General features: G+C 29.7%; 1 protein-coding gene across 2 annotated transcripts in view; it reads left to right on the top strand.

The window, feature by feature from the left end:
• LOC113513022 (uncharacterized) overlaps positions 1–18576 on the top strand; it is a 239493-nt gene that overhangs the window by 177193 nt on the left and 43724 nt on the right. Inside the window, exon 5 of one of the 2 annotated variants that reach the window (XM_052894772.1) lies at positions 17745–17801. The exons of the other annotated variant lie outside the window; for it this stretch is intronic. Within the exon in view, the coding sequence (XP_052750732.1) occupies positions 17745–17801 (57 nt within the window). The remainder of the gene's footprint in view (positions 1–17744; positions 17802–18576) is intronic. 2 annotated transcript variants of the gene reach the window in all.

Here is an 18576-nt window from a genome sequence, read left to right as displayed (position 1 = left end):
TCTATGAAAAAATTGAGCCATAATTTATATTCAGCTCTAATGTTTCTGTGAAGTATCTTATTCTGTCAACGACAATAGATTGCGTACAATTGTTTAAATTAGTGCCACGCGGCGTGTAGTAAACAGAGTGAAAGGCCCACTTTCTCCAGCCCTCCGGCCCTCTCGTACGTACCTAGTTCTATTGCAAAATTTCACACTCTCCAACCAACGATAACTATCAATTACAGAGATAAATGGTTTTAGAAACTATATCGAACTAAGTAGACTTTCATTTACTTAGTAGGAATACTGTCTAATTGAGTATCATTGTCGGTATATTGTGATTCTTCTGTATTTAATTATAATAGATTCTATAACGATTGTGCAGCTTGATAATATTTTATGTTTATTCTTTTATAGGACTTTATTAACTTTATTTAATTTACTGACTTTTAAAAGATTCAGACTAAGAACATATTCGTCACATTCAACATCATTTTATAACACAGCAATAAATAAATTCATTCATTTATCTTTTATTAGTATTGCATGCTTGATAAGTTTATTTGCATTACAAATAATAAAAAATATTTAACAAACAATTTACACTTCAAATAAATAAAAAAATTATCATAAATTTATCATTGTAACTGCTTATGAATTTAAATTTAATAGGATTGGGCAATCGACCAGAACTGATATAATCGATTTGTTATTTCGCACGACCCAACGTACGTGAACTTAAAGTGAACTTACATTCGAGCTCTACACCTAAGTAGTGTTTACGCAAGCCCAAGCTTATGTAAGCAGTTTGTGATTCTTGTGAAACCACGCCGTGCTTTTACTTGTTACATAGGTCTGCCTTCGACAAATTGGTAATCGTGATTAATGAGTGCGTGATCTTCTCGTAAATTTTCAGAACAAAAATTTCAACATTAGGATTTAGTTCTAATTATGAATTTAGTATATACTTTAACGTCTTTGTTCTTAACCATGAACTCATTATCATTTCTTTAAAACATTATTTTGTTTTAAGAATTTAATCCGACTAAAATTATATTACAAAGTTTGTCTTTATGACCAAAGGTGAAGAATAAAATTTCATACATTCCTGGGTAAATATAAAAAATAAACAAAAAACACTATATTCTATACATAGTTAACCAACTATGTATAGAATATAGTGTTTTTTTTTTAAATACAATACAATATTTGAATTTCTTATTTCCTTTGTATCTTTATATATGTATAATTAAATATACTAATATATATTTTCGGTGCAGTAAAACAATATCGCGCGTGTTTCACCTACACCTTCGTTATTTTCTATAAGACTATGGAAGTAGATAATTGAAATTTAATGAATAGACCATAACTATAGTTTCTTTGATTTATTTCTATTAACTCGACAAGCAAATCAAAGGCTTTAGGAATTAAATAGAAAGTACTACTTTGATTATCTATTCATATCCACTTGTCGCCCGTCACGATATAGTAATCGATATTGATAATAACTGATAGCCATTATAAGTACAGATAAGACACAACATTTCTTTCATTTTATCTTAAAAGTGACAAATTAGAAGCCACAAATTTGTTGCCTATCTTATATGAGGCGTATAGTATAGACACCAAAATTGAAAACATTACATAAAAATACAAAATATTTCGTAATTGCCTAACTACGTTACATGAAGAAATTGAAAAATGATTAATATTTTAATAAAAAAAAGCATAAAGAAGTTATCTTGTATGCTATCTTCACAATTTAAGAAAATATGGAGTGATTAGTTAAGGATAGAAAACTGATAAACAGATCGTTAAATATTTATATTTTGTAGATAGCCTATTAAAAACAGAATTTATTTAGAGATTTGTTCTAGAGGAGAATAGTTCCAACACCTACAATAAGAAATTGTCAATTTTAATATTTTACTCTACTTGTGTATTTATTATAAGGGTCATAATCATAATATTTATTTCATATGATCCAGACAAAGGCAATAAGTGTTTATGTCAGACAGTGAGTGCGCAAATAAATATGAATAGATATTTACTGGCGCTACCTTTTTTATGACGTTGAGCATGAAATATTTTTGTTACAGGAAAATAAGGTGTATCATAATAATGGGTATTTATTGTTTTCCCTTCCATGCTTAAAAAAAGGTTTTACTGGAGACATGGACCGGCAATTTTATATTCATTTAAGGAATCTTAAAGACATTCTAGCAGAAAGTAAGCAACATATTGCTGCATTATGACATTCACTATTAATTTCTGTTAAGCGGTAGTTCTATCCACATACTGCTAACAATCTATCATAACAATATTATCTAGTATACGATGGTATTTCGTGGCCGTACTCGGCACAAATTGGGTACATGCCAACGTTGATTGCCAACTGTGCAACCAAGGGAGCTGCCCTATCGAGCCATCGATAATAACAACTCAAATGTTGTGACCCAAAAACAAATAATTAACCTTAAATATACATATTAACCAATTATTATTTCAATTTGAAGATTATAGTGTAATAGTTAAAGTTGATTGTCATTGTAGATTTTTAAAGCTTATCTGCCTCATTTCTCGTAGAATTACACGATGGATTTAGTAGTCATTATCCATTAAGATTTATATTTGTACGAGTATGTTGTTGTCATATTGAGTCAATTATAACATAAATCATACAATAAGCACCTCCTCTTCAAATTCTCGTTTTAGCTCCACCTTAACGAATAATTTTGTACTTCGTTTTTGCTTTGTATTAGATTCTAATACTATCTGGTTGCATATTCTACTCTCGTTATGTACACATTCTTTCTATAGTCTAAATCTAGCATAATCATTCGATTATTATAATTACTAAATAATTTTGATTATTATTTAACATATAATCAGAGTTCGGCACAGAATTACTTATAGATATAAATATTTATTTAAATTGATACTTCTTATAATCGGCAAGCTATGACGAAATACTGTATCTCCAAATTGAATCATCTCCATACATTTGTAATAACGGAAATTAGAACTAATTAAAACATTATTTATTGTAGCAGTACATAAATTGTGCTCGGAATCAGCTCTCGAGTCAGGTTGGCAGGTAGGGCAAGCAAGGGAGCCGTCTCTTCCGTCCACACATCTGTCACGGCAGCTGCCTATCGCACGTGCGGGTACACCTATTATTGAGGTCGGTTTTTTGCCTCCCAAGTATATCAGCAGATTCATTGGAGAAGGATTTGAAATCCCATTTTAATTTCGTGTTTTTTTAACGCTTTGAAAATTCTCAACAATCGAATTTCTTCGAATCGGTTCCTCGTGCGGTAAATTGCGTTTATTGGTTATAAATTATTTACATGTTTCAAGACATGTAGGCATTAAAAATTAATGTATTTTTTTAATAAAATCTAATCGGATATGTTGATTTATTCCAACTATAATTACATCGAACAATGCCAAAAAACTTTTTTTTTTAATGACTGCTAAATAAATATCAGCTTTTTTACAACGAAATTTATTTGAATATGTCATATTGTTTCCTAAGCCCTTCCAACTCAATAATAATACGTACTTTTATATATTATTATTATTGTTCTGAAGTCTTTTGTATAACTATTAAGCCTGCCATTGTAATTATGGTTTTTATTATTGTTTACTATTATTTCAGCCGTTAACTATCCACTGTTGAACATAAGCCTTCCCTATAAGAGGAGTTTTGCCAGTAGTTGCCACGCTTGGCAGGCAGGTTTACAACTGTAGTTAGACTTTTAGAAATGCTTTAAGAAGGACGCTACTGCCCATTCTATGCTGGAGCACACACGGCGAGAAGAGCACACACTAATCACAATTAATGATTTAAGTAGTAAAAATTGTATATTAAACACATGTCTTCGGATAATCTGTAAACCTGACCTGAAAATGTTTAAATAAGATTGCAAACTTAAATTGACCACTGCAGGTATAACTTGGTGAAATGTAGTGTTAAGTCTAAAAAGCAATGGAGTACTGTTCTAAACTATAATGTTTTTCATCTTCTATCCTGTCAGTTGTGCCTTCCTCTGTGAAGAAAAATTTGTACTAAGCTACCGAATATACTGTAGAAGTTATTCGTTCAAAACTATTTAGGCTACTTTTGTCTAGTAAGAATAACTTTTGTAACATTCTATAGACTTAATACTTCTAAAGTCTTTATAAATTGGATAGTTTATCAAACGGAAAAAACATTAAAAACATGATAAGTATTATACATGTTACGAGATGTGTACCTATCACGAAGTATTCCGTGTGACCGTTCAGTGGGTTTCCAGCGTTGAACACGTGACGCTGTTTACGAGCTCTAGCGGCCCAAGGCCAGTTGCACTATTGCGACGTTACATATTCGGTGCACGTAAACTCAAGCTAACTGCAAATCAGAAAAAGAACACCTATCAACAATATGACAACACATTAAAACTACTCTATAATTCTTAATGTAAGTTCTACACTTTAAAGGCGCTCAAAAACTATCTCCAATAAGCAGATTGTAAATTAATAAACTGTCTTTCATAATTTAGAAATTAAAAATAGTCATTCTTACCAGATTTGAACTATAAATAAAACAAAAGTAATACAATTAAAAATACCATTATTAATACTGATAACTAAATAATAATGAATACACCCAATATACAATGTTTACCAATATTTGTTGGAAAAATAGTAACCCACTAGGAATGAATCAACACCAACAAGACATTATTATTTTGTTCTATATTTTTAACGGCCGATAGACCTTCGAACGGGTCTGTTGTTTAGCTAACAATATTTGTAACACAAGTGGATCGAACTGCTGTGCTCACCGTATACAAACAAGAATGAATCACAATACACCGTACCAAATAGTGGCTTAATGGATTAATTTGATGGATGATTGTAAATTTTATTCAAAGGATCTTGTATAATTTGTGGATTAATATTAATATAACTTATGTCAACTGAATTCACATTAAACGCCTGATTGTAATGAAATCTCTAAATATTGGACAATTGTTTTCTGTTTACTTTGATTAATAATATTATTATTCTCGCTATATAAAATATTTGAAGTTGATCTTATTCATCAGTAATGTGTTGTTGTTAAAAAGAGAGCCAATTAGTGGTGGATAACTTTAAAAAGACACAATCCTCTTTAATTTTTCTATTAAGCAGTTGCTTTGAATATTTTAGTTTGACAATTCAACATCATCCCACTTTGGAGCACAAGTTTCCATATAAAACAAAGTTGTTTGCTTTTTCTGCACTGACCAGATGTCTTAGTATTGTGCTTTATTCCCTTATTCACCTCAACTGGTTTCCTAGAAATAAAAATAAATGATGACACTTAATTTGTCACCTTATTAATTTGACATAGAACCATTACAATCACTGATATGAAAAACAAAATATCTTAGTCCTCAGAAGTGAGAAGACATGAGAAAAGAACATTTAATGATCATACGAGTCGTATCGTAACAAAAAATATACAAAAATCATACTATATATTGTAACCATAGTATGCAGGCAGGTACTGTCTAAAAGTTAATAAAGTGGAACATAAAACTCAGTTCTATCAATTATGAAAAGAAAACAAATCCATAAATACTTATTTATTTAAATAACAATAATAATTTTTATAATACCAGTAAAGTCATGCATCGTAAAATAAATACTTTTCACGTAATGTCTTAGATAGAATATAATTTCCACAATAACAGATAGCAAATTGTTGATTATTCAATTCTATTTATTTACCATGTGTGTACACAAATGTAAAGAAATACAAATCATTAATAGTTGTCATTCTTAAGAAGTTTATTTGCTGGAAACGATCTATTTTGAACTGTTATTGAGAATAGTTGGGGCAAGACGACTTCAAGGCTGTCTACCGGGAACAAAGCCATGTAAACACGACTGATCAACTTCCACATTATTCCTGTTAAAAATTTTTAGTCACACCTCAGTGTAGTACATACGTTAATATATAATTTACCATATAGTTACACATTTTAGCCTTGTATTATTTAGTTTTAATACTCGATTGATCCGTCCGAGAATTGAATCTTGAGGGTTCGAAAAAATATCTTGAGAATTTCTCGAACATAATAATATGATCTTCGAGTCATTACGATATTTGACTTGTGATGCATAAACTATATTTTGTATTATTTCATATTACATTAGATTGTGGTTTGCCAAAATTATTAGACAACTTTATAAATTTTGTATGGTTTACGATGTTCAACTAATATGGTGATAAGTCAATGGTAACTTACTTCTAAAACTTAATATATATTTTGAACTTTCATAAATACCTACCAACACTGCGTTTGGTTTTTATTTCATCTTGTAATAAAAACTAAACCCGACATATATTATTAGGCATTTTTACAAAAGAATGTCTCCCAAGAAAATCGACTTCAATTGTGGCAAAACCTATTATTTTTATTTTAAAAACTAAACTACTAAATCGATTATGATTAAATTTCTGATACTAATCTGCAAATATACTCTTTTGGGTAAAAAAAAGTATAATTTTCCAAATCAATTCCAAGTAACTAATGGAGTTATGAAGTAACAAAATAAAAAAAAAATACAACCGAAGAATGAGAACCTTCTTCTTTTTGAAGTCGGTTCATAATATTATTGCGCAACAAGATCATGCTCCTACTTTGTGGCATAATCTGTATCTCGAAGTTACCAAACCATATAACAAGTGTATATTTGTGTACCTTACCCTGCTATTATTCGTATAAATAAGTGACAACAGACGGATGATCCGTTTATTTCGAATGTTGCTTCTAAGCAATTTTTGTCAACATAATAATTAACATTTATTTTATTATTCTTTTATTTATATTATTATATTATATATATATATATATATATATATATATATATATATATATATATATATATATATATATATATATATATATATATACATCTGATATATAAACTAATAACGTTCGCTGATAAAGAACCCTGTTCTTATGCCATATTTTAATGGTTAATAAACTTAAATAAGTACATAAACTGTTTTTAATTAGCATTTCATATAAAAACCTGCATATCGTAGATAAACCGATTTATCTCATACAATTTTTAATTTCATTTTGACACGCGAAGTATGAAAATTTACAACATTCCTTATTGTGTAACGAAACATAGTAACTACTAACAATTACATAATGTAAATACTCAACAATGTAAATACAAAAATTAATTCTCATTTATGGCTGCATTAGAAAAGTAGCAACCCATTGTAAACAATATACCATAACGAAACAACGTGGACTACAATTTAGAGGATAATTACTTAGAATCAAGATTATGAGCGATAAATTTTTTTACACGAAAGAAAAAATGATTGTGTAGAACTTTTATTCAAAACAGCTTTGTAAGTATGAAGGAATATATCCAATTAAAACACTGTTAAGTGGTATGAGAAACAATAAACCGACACTTTGGAACTGAATCGCCCGCGGCAGTGCACCTTTGACCTAGTATAGCCGCAATGCAGCGCTCGCCGATACCACACTGGGAAACAGTTTACGTTTGTTTACCATTACATAGACATAAACGTGATCGCCCAATTATAAATTTACTAGCTTTTCACTACGAATTCATCCGCGTAATCGGAATATGTTCACTAGCCGGAATAAGAAGTAACCTATCTTTTTCTCCATCCCATATAGTGCATATACACCAAATTTCATATTGATTATTTTAACAGTTAATGCGCTAAGTGATAACAAACTCACTTGCGCATTTATAATATTAATAAGGATTATTATTCAGTAATAAAAAAGATCTTAGTCTTTTAATACTTAATAAACATGCACTTATCGGTAATGAATCTGCAATTGCATGTAAATGTCGCAATAAAAGCCTTTTTCGATATTAAATTTGTCATAATGTAATATACGACACCCACAGTGCGATCGCGCCAAATATTACAGGCGTTTACTATAAAACAACACCGGAGTAATTAAATTCAAATAAATATATAAAATTTAAATAACTGGCAATTAAAACCTGTTTAAATGTTTTATTTCCATGTTTATAACTCATAAAAACTTAAGAAGCCTGCTATAATTAATTGATAAAAAGATTGAAAAATAATCTATTAGGGGGAAACTGTATTGTATAGAAGAATGATAATAAACTCCAATAGACTATTAGAGATGATGCCGTCAACGTGTTTGCGATATGACGCAGAGTGTGTTTAATCGATTACAGTTATGTATTCGCTTCACTTCGCGATATCACATTTCAATGCAATAAAAGTTGGTATTCGAATGTACTAGTTAGATTTATTGATGCTTACTATAACTAACGAAATACTGGCAAGAACTTCGATTATACAATAGTACACATTTTTTAAAGTTACCTATCAAGTTTATGACGCGCTGAAAATTAATCAAACATTTCGTAGTAATAGTCGTAAATGTAAATATAAAATGTCCATCATAGTACATGGAATGGTAAACAAATGAAAATCGACCAACATTGAATTGAATTTATTGTTATATTGAATATAATAAAACGTATTACAGGCGCCGACGCAGAACGCTGCTGTGATAAATTCTGTGATGTGCAAGTCAGCCCAGGAATATTTTTATATGTGATTTACCAGTGCCCAGTACAAACCGAGTACAAAAAAATCGGATATCGTATACAGAGTATTTATATTAGTGTTATTATAAACTATGAAGGAAGAGTGCAAATTGTGCTGTGTGAACGGTTGGGGCGGGGGTGCGCAGACTACGGACTTTTCTATATCATCGCTGATGAGACCAGAAGCACACCATCACGGTCACGTGGAGCCGAGACACGACGCGGTACTACTCTCCGCGTACCTGTTCAAATTAGGTGATTATAGATTGTATACGCTTCACGATTACTACGCCAACTTCGGTGAGTATCGTGCACTCAGCTGTAGAAGTTGCACCGTGATTAACATATAAAACTCATGCAGACGGGAGACAGTAGGGTCGATTCTGCAGTATATCATTTTCTAAACTTTAAAATTACAAATTTCATTTGATAATAGAACTATTATGGTAAGGATCATCAAGAAAGTAGTTGTAAAGCAGTTCTATCGTAATTCTACTAAAAATTTTGTTTATACTGGTTCTCAGAATAATTATTTCTCTGTAATGTTAAATTGAAAATTTAATTTTAGAGATAGACAATGGTATTTCAGAAAGATCGAATCCAATGTCTAGTATAACTATAACATAATATATTGATTAACGAGGATAAAATAACATAACTTTTATCCATCTAATTGCAAATCGCATCAAATCGCAAAACTCTAACGAGGGACTAGATGTAATTACCTTCTTTCTCTTAATATAATGAGAAAAATGTATTTTTAAAAACTGTCACTCGTCTACATGGCCCTTAACACTAACATACTCGTAATAAGGAACTTACTTACCTACTAAAATATTATGATCTTATTCTGGGACTTATTTGGTAATTTGAGGTAAATTTGTTCAAATCCATAATAACAATAGCTATTTACATAATCAGATTAAAATAGTAAAAATATATCATAGTAGTTGCAATGATTTTTATCTAAGTTTATTAGCATAATTCTTATAAAATATTTTATTATATATATATATTATAAATTTATGGAGAAGTACAAGTGTTTTGGTGTACAAGCTAAATTAATTTGTATTTGTCTTACTTTAAAAAAGAATGATTCAGTCTGATCTGTCAATGTACAATAAACTATTGGATATACATAATTTAAAATTTTCCGTCCTGATCACTGCTTTCATGTTTCTTCTTAATGAATGATAATGGGATAGTAACCCTGTTATGTCCTATAAATATACGCTAACTATACTAAATAATGATAGGCTGGAACGAAGTCAAGTCAGTTGGCCCATCATAACGTATTCATGATGAGCCACAATGATTTCCAGGAGAAATCACGCAGAGATCAAACTAATCCGGAATCTGAAATTATAATACCCTATCAAGACTACTTTTTTACCGATCACGCAGAAGAAATCGCGGGCAAACATTAGTATTTGGTAGAACTATATGATCATTTTGTTTGTTTGTATTTCCAAGATATAAAAATGCTCTTCATATTAAATACTTACCTGTCCAGCAGCAGTGCCTAAGAATGACCGAAATGAATTCCACATAATAGAATCACTATGAATGTTATTAGATGAAGCATAATCCTTTATAATCTATAATATTATGATCATAACAATCTTTCATCTGAAACTCGGTAAATATCAATATTACTGTAGAAAGTATTAGTTTTATTTCTGAACTACATTGATCTCGACACTTTTTGATATAACATTTTGCCGTTAGACATTTTAATATCCGTCCTCTGTTGAATCTACTCAATCAGTTTGTACTCGACTGTCTACAAAAAGAGGGTAATGTTTTCTAAGTAAGTATATTCGATTCAAACTTTTTAGCGATAATTTGAATTAAATTATAAACTAAAGCGATTTTAATTTGAAGCATCTAGATTTCTTACGGTATTATTTTAAACTTAATAAATAAAACAAAAAAAATACCAAATAAAAAAAAAACAGACAAATTTATCTATTAATGTATAAATTAAATCATTATTACGAAACTTGAAATTTAATTACTTTAAGTTTCTTTTATAATGTGAACTACTCGTATTAAAGTGGTTAACGCCGATGAACCCGTGGTAAATAGTATAACTATTCCTAATATACTATTTATAACATAACAGACTATACGAATAATTATCTAAATAAACGATTGTCCAAAAAGTTTGTATGTCGATTTAAAATTGAACTTTTCTATGTTGGTAGCACTGTTAACAATCCAAATTCATGAGAGTAGCGAATTGTGAATGTTCCGAATATTACCTACGTGCTACTAAGGTAATAAGTGACAAATGCCCTTGACTTCCTCATCCAGGATTACAATCGTGATCATATTTATTTATTTTTAAAGCCATTATACAGTATGCGAAGTTGGTGTGACGACTATACCGTAAAGCAAGGCCAAGTTGTCTCATTCCTTCCTGTCTGCTATTTCCTGATGCGTGATAGTATTTATAACTTAATAGATTCGCAAACAGCAGAACACCTTGTCTAATTTAGTAATCAATTAAATGAAACCAAATTAATATGTAGGTACCTAATTAGCTGATAACACCATGGGTGAAATAGATATGATATATCACACGGATTTCGCTCTGAGCACATATCGAAATAAGTTTTTACAAAATTTTTATTTATTATCTCATAACCAATAAATACAACATAAAAAACAATACATATAATATTTTGTAAAGAGTTATCTTAAACGGATACACATAATAAACAGTTTATCTTTTTAAAATACTTGGTGATGATAAAATATTTATTTTGATGAAAATCACTACTATTTTGCATTCAATAAATACCTACACATAAACGTTATATAAGTTTTATTTATGTTGATAATATAAAATATAATTATTATACCAAATAAATGTGTAATTCCTTTTGCTTGATTAAAAAACTTATGTATTCTCATATTGATCTCATGTAAATTCGATAATGACTATCGTTTAATCGTCGTTTTTTTTTTTGTGAAATGTTTTTTGATAATTATTTTGAAGCCGACATCTTTTAAACACATTATTTTCACATATATCTTATTAAGTATATTAACTTAGAACTATCAGCTCAAGTAACAGATAATTTGTATTAAATATTATATTATATTTTACAGCTTCTCTAATAAACACATTTTTGATGAAATTTTGAACAAAATCCATATAATGTTTCGGCGGAACGACTGTATACTATGTTTAATTCGCGATGTTTACCAAAGCAATTCCAGGAAGCTTCGGCAATGTAAATTGTAATATATAAATGAAACTAAAAATATTCAGTTCTTCTTGGAAAATACTACTACATACTTCTACATACTTGAAAAATTCTTCCTTTTATATCACATAACCTCCTTAATTAATTTACTTTATAGCATTAACTGATACAATGAAACGTAGGTAGTTTTTACTTTACGACTGGATGCGCCATACTGGTATGATAGACTTATTTTTTCTTTATTTTTTACTCGTGTTTCTTTAATAAAAATGTTCTATTTCATTGATTGCACACTTACTTAAAATACTGAATAATTTAATTTCACCCTGTATTTACATATACAACAGTAAAGTTTAAGTTTGGTATATGTAAATCTAAAAAATTCCACTCAATTTGAACAAATAAAACCAATATTGTAAAATGAATTCGATTCGTTGACAACAAGTCGTTAAATTCAAGGTATTTTATTTATTACACTGTCATCGCGTCTTTTGTCTCTAGTCTTTTGTAATCTGTTCGAATTTAGATTACAAATCGAGTGACATCTTTTATTTATCTATGATTTTAGATCAATAAATTTTCTTTATTATATTAGATATTTCAACACTAGAAATATAATTAAACTATACTTTTAATAACGAAGCTGTTTATTTTCCAAAATAATTTTATACAACCCTGAATAAGACACACCTACTACAAAATCAATAAATTAATATTAATACAAGATGAAAGTAAATATTAAACTAGTTAAACTTATTTATATTATAGCTTATAATACTTATATGATTTTTATATGTCTATACCTATAATTTTTTTTTTCTGTAGATACCTATTATAAAATAAGAGGTACTTATTGCCTATTTATATCATATCAATGGTTTTGTATGTATGTTATAAATAGGTGTATTGTACAGAACCTTGAAGCGTTATATTAAAATGAAATAACATTTACGAACAGAAATAACACGCCAGGCCGGTGTAACCTTTAATATTTTTGTCTCTTTCGATATCAAAATCAAATAATACTGATTCCATTTCAAATGTGACTAATTCTTAATACTGACGTCTTGAAATAGCTTAGATTAAACTAGTCTTTATCCACGACTTTGTCTGAATAAAAGAATTAATGCAACTCTTTATTTCTTCCCTTTAAAGAATAATAGAGGTTATAAAGATTAACAATATGTACAGATACAAAAAAAATACTCAATTACAAAAACTTTATTACATAAAAGCAAACTAAAGAGACAACAATGGGCGGCCTTATCGCTAAATAGCGATCTCTTCCAGGCAACCTTAGTGTCGGGAATATATTGATTAACGAGGATGAAAAGTAGTCCATGCCCTTCTTTATCCCAACTAGTATGTATGTATTCCAAATTTTATAACGATTGATTGAGCTCTTAAAGCCCCGAAAGGTAAAAAAACTCACTTTCGCATTTACTTATAATATTAACAAGGATTACTTACACGTATATAAATCATCCTTAACGATCCTAAGATGATAATAATAATAATCTTTATTTAAAACAGTAAATTACAGAATTGTTTAACTTTGGTCCCCATATGGGCCGAGCCTATATCTGAGGAATTGAATATGAGTAGATACCTACACCCAGTTTGGCATTTTATTCCTAAATATCTTTAGAGTAGTTTGTTTTATAATACATATGTAATTTAAATACTGAAGATTCAGGTAAAACTCATCCAGTAAGCAAAAATTACTTTCTTGTCATTCTAAGTTGCAATAAAAAATATGAAACGCCTAATAAACCCATTTTAGCGATTGTTGGATCTTGTATTTTTTAAATAATGTATTTTTGTGTAAAATAGATAATAATTAAAATAGGTTTATAAGAGTTAGTTTAAGTTAATACACCGTACGCGCAATGCCGCGAAATTAATCTAGTATGTTAAACGTTAACATTAGTCACGGCCGTCGACTCGAGGGAGCTCTATTTATAGTAACCATTATCACGGTTATCTTTATTATATTTGATTTCATCCAACAAATTGATGTGTTATTTTTACCTTAAGTATTATTCTTAATACTACGTAGAGTTCAATTTGCAATCTCTATTCTAATGATACTTTCAATATTTTTCTCCAAATAAATTTAGTTTACTTTCAAACTCGTATTTAATTGAGTTCTTTTACTGAAGTTTTTTTTTTTTTTTTAATATTGATTTTGACATAATAATTTTTAATATTATACTAAATCATTCATATAATCAATACACTGATCGCGTAACCGCGCGGTTTATATAAAATAATCAGAAATTATTTAAATATTTCCACTATGTTCCTGGAGGAACGTTATCCATTTACCTACTTTAACTAACCTTTTAGCCAATACCTACCTTCTCATGCCTATAGCGGTTCTTATCTATGAACCGAAGTGGTTATAAGAATACAACATTATACAACAACCGAGTCCCTTGTCCAAGTATTAACAAACACCAACGCCATTTAAGTGGACAATCGATAAACTCCATGTATTTACTGCGGTGACGTCACGGGTACTCCCAGATGACTCACCAAATCTCGAACAGAGTTTTCATGAGCTGATCTAGAGATATATTAGAATTTAATTAATTTGGACTTATCTCTGCTATATTATTAAAAAAAATTGTATTGTATGTATAATAAATATTGTATGATCATTTTATCATTATAGATAAAGATAGTATATAACTAAGTACAATCTATAGCTTATTGAAATAACTGCTTGAAATCTATTAGGCAGATATAAGTATCACTTGAATTTTTTTTATGTAAAACCTATTATAGTAGTTTTAATATATGAATCAATTAATAAAATTTATTAGTAAAATAAAGTAAATAATATGGTACAATAAAGTAATAAGTAATTTTATAAATTACACCACTATGACATTTAAGTGTAATTTAAGAAATATTTATGCTTTTCTTGATGTGTGAAAAAAATATTAACTAATATCTACTAAAGTACCTACCAATAATTTAAGATTTTGTACTATATTCAAGAATAGTTACGTATTAATACTAATATAATACTACACAATATATGTATAATAGAGGCAAAATTAATATAGGACCAATTCGACTTGTTATACAGACATAAGCAGTCGATTGGAAATTGCTTTCTAATATATAGATAGATAATAAATTAAAAGATAATATATAAATCGAAAATAATCTAACTATAACTTAATTTTATTTTCAAAGTTTGCTTAGAAGTTTGTAAAGTTGAGACATGAGGTCGAATCGCACCGGACTTCAACTTATTGCCGTCTTTTTGACATATCGTTACACAGAGGCAGCATTAAACTGGAGTGACGAACGTAGATTTAGATTGAATCCGCTCACACCATATTCTGTGTATTCAAACTCGTGTCCCTAATATAAACTTCCAGAAAATCCCAGAACGCATGATCTGTCGCGGTTGTTCTAAATTTCTCATAATAGATATCATGTAGGTATATAACAATGTTTTCGTTAGAAAAGTGAACGGTCGGCAGTCCAACTTAGTGCCGCCTCTGTAGCGCTCTCACGTACTTGTATACCCACGTCGTCCGTTATGCTCCTCACATCATGTTCCAGTAAATTCTATAACATCTGTAAAAACGATTTGCGGACGAATTTAATTCTTTAATTAGAATATAACTAACAACACTAATAATAATAATAAAGTGTTATTTATTTATTTACACTTTATTGCACAGTACATTTTAATGAGAAGTAGTACAAAAAGCGGCCTTATCGTTAACCAATCTCTTCCAAACAATTTTTAGATAAAATACATGGTGAAAAAAGACAAAAATTAGATGGCGCACTTATATAATATATTTGCGCAACATTATTTTACTTACACACTACATTTGATAGATTTTGTTTACGCTTTACTGTTTACTGAATTAATTTTTGAATAATTTGATCTAATGCCCATGGAACAATAAAAATTATTAGAAATATTTAAAATTTAGAAATACTTATATAATGTTACGCAGTGAATGTATTTATATAGGTACCTAAAAAAATTGTTTTCTAATTCAGAACGAATATCGTAATCGTACGTGCAATAATATTGGCAAAGATATCTACAGCCTACTAATATTATAAACGTTAATAATAATATAATTTCTAAAGATATTTAAATGTTTAGATATTTCAATGTTTTTGAAAAACCGATTGCGAATTCGAAGTTTTAACGAATCAAAAATACGTAGGCTGTTTAATAGATCCAGAGATATAAATATTTTGTGTCTCATATGTTATTTTGAGATTTATTTATCTTTTAAGCGTAAACTTCAACGACGATAATCAAATATATCTTTTACCAAACACAGTAAAGAAGTATTTAGGCAACTATATTGTTATTCGTTTGTTTTAAATTGAATAACAAATCGAAGTTGAGAGCCAACAACGAACCTAACCCTTCGGAAGTCGGAGGGCGTCGGTGGCCTGGCTGAGGGCTATAAAAAGTTAAGTAAAACAATAATCAGTCGAGCGGAACCCTCACTCGGTACTCCCCTCTTTACGAACGTAAACATAAAATAAAATACTCGTTGTGCATATGTTAATATTTATTTCTTGGATAAAAACCATTTCGTATATATTAAAGTGCTTTTTCTGTTTACACCATCAGCATTTAATAACGTTGTTCCAAAGAAGGAAGAAAACCGAAACTAATTCAATTAAGTATAATCTTTAGTCTTTATAACAGTTAATCAGTTTATAACATAGATATTCTACGTATTTATGTTTTTACATGTGAAATATGAGGAATATTAGGATGGCGGGAGACAAAATTCTTAAAGGAACATCCAAAATATGACATAAAATGTCTTATAAATATGCGGCTTTATACTCTTACTAACACATATTGAATCAACTGGCCCACTATGAAACCCGACAGCGATATACTTAGTAATTGACGTTTTTTATGCAACTTCAAATTGTAAACAAGCTGACGGCCCACCTGATAGAAAGCGATAACCGTCGGCTATAGACATAAACATTACCATGGATATAACAAAGTGTACTGTGTAGTCCATGATACTCTTCATGTGTCGCCATTCCTGACGACTAACCGTATAATTTCATTGCCATATCCTATCCTATATCTTCAGTTAATACGCTACGAATAATAGGTATTCTATGATATCACTCAGAAATAGTTTGTGATGCGATTCTTCCTGCACTGTGTTTTATGCGATAAATTGCTATTTTAAAAAATTTCATTATTGATTTTTCTTTAAAACAGCAGTAAAGTTATCAAGTTCAAATTAATATTAGTTTTCAGCCATTTTTTTCGAAATTCATGCTATGGTAGCCTTCATACAAATGTTAATAGTGCGGTATGTATTCATATTATCAGAACTAGCTTTCACATTAGTTATATCTGAAAAACAAACTCCTTTTTCAATTGTCTCATGATGAGTGTTCAAAACAAAATTAAAAACTGGTTGAAACAAAACAACACTAATGCCCTTCGGCGGTTCGTTTTACATTCTTCCGGCACCACGTATTCTAGATAGAGGACCAAACAATTGCTAGGTGTGATTACCTATTGCTTGACCGTGTAGTTTATTATATTATATATACGTATGTACATAATAGGCCTGTGGCATTGGGTCCGCTGTCATACATGGATGTATGAATGATTTATTGCTGCGACAGCGTTGACCTTCCCAAGTATTAATTCCAACAATATAGTGCACGTTTATTTAGTTTAACATTAAATTGTCCCAATTTCCTAAATAAGTTCAAAAAGTCAATTATAATTAAAATGGATACACCATTTTGAATTTCATTTTATTTAACATATTCGTTATATTTATTTTAATGTGTATGTAATATGAAGTGGCATACTTTAGTATTATTACCAAAGTCATGGTCATTATAATTGCATTACCTTTTTACTTTTTGTTACAGGTAAGCCCGCCTGCCCGTGCAGTTTATGTGACGCCATGCCTCGTATCTCCTCTTACGGTAAGTATATTATGTTAAACAGTGCAAAATTACCTTAACCTCGACCTTTTTCTGCAAATAAATATGGCCTTAGTGTCTCTTTTTCATAAACTACTTACTGCTGATGCAATAAACATGGTACCTACATAAATACATGAGTAATTTCCATATTTCGAACTGGCAGTTTGTGTCGCTGCACTTACGGAACACTATAAACATAATCGCATTAACCGTGTTTTCAGCCTTTGTTCAATTGAATCCTCTGTACAGCAATAATCAAGTGAGTCTATAGTGGGTCAGCGGGTCGCCCCGCGCATCCGCACCCACCGCGCCGTTCGCTGCGTCCCGACTAAGGGATGTGTTACGCTAACAAATTCATAAGACCATATCTGAAATAATTTATTGAGCTGGTCACATTACTACATACTTTGAATATCAGTAAAATATTTTAGTTCTTCATTTCATGTTACTATAATTATGTCACATATTTTTCACCACATCTGCCATTTATACGCTTTCTGTTTTTACCTAATGACTAGCTAGTAAAGAATGACACACGGCATTAAGCTCGCCACTTGCACAAAGTTTTATTGTGCAATAAAGAATAAATAAATAGTAAATTGTTGAATTTTGATTGCATAGGTAATTATTAATTACTTTATATACTGAATACAAATATATCGTGGCTAAAAAATTAAAATAACAAACTTTTTTATTACAACTAATAAAAAACATACAAATGACATAGAACAAGAGTTGGAACAAAATAAAATCGGTTCTCCTGGCCGCCAAAATG

Source organism: Galleria mellonella, unplaced genomic scaffold, assembly GCF_026898425.1.
Source record: "Galleria mellonella isolate WM207_F2 unplaced genomic scaffold, CSIRO_AGI_GalMel_v1 utg23, whole genome shotgun sequence".
Taxonomy (NCBI): Eukaryota; Metazoa; Arthropoda; class Insecta; order Lepidoptera; family Pyralidae; genus Galleria; species Galleria mellonella.
The sequence above is the reverse complement of the archived record's forward strand: the minus strand, read 5'-3'. Positions and strand labels throughout refer to the sequence as shown.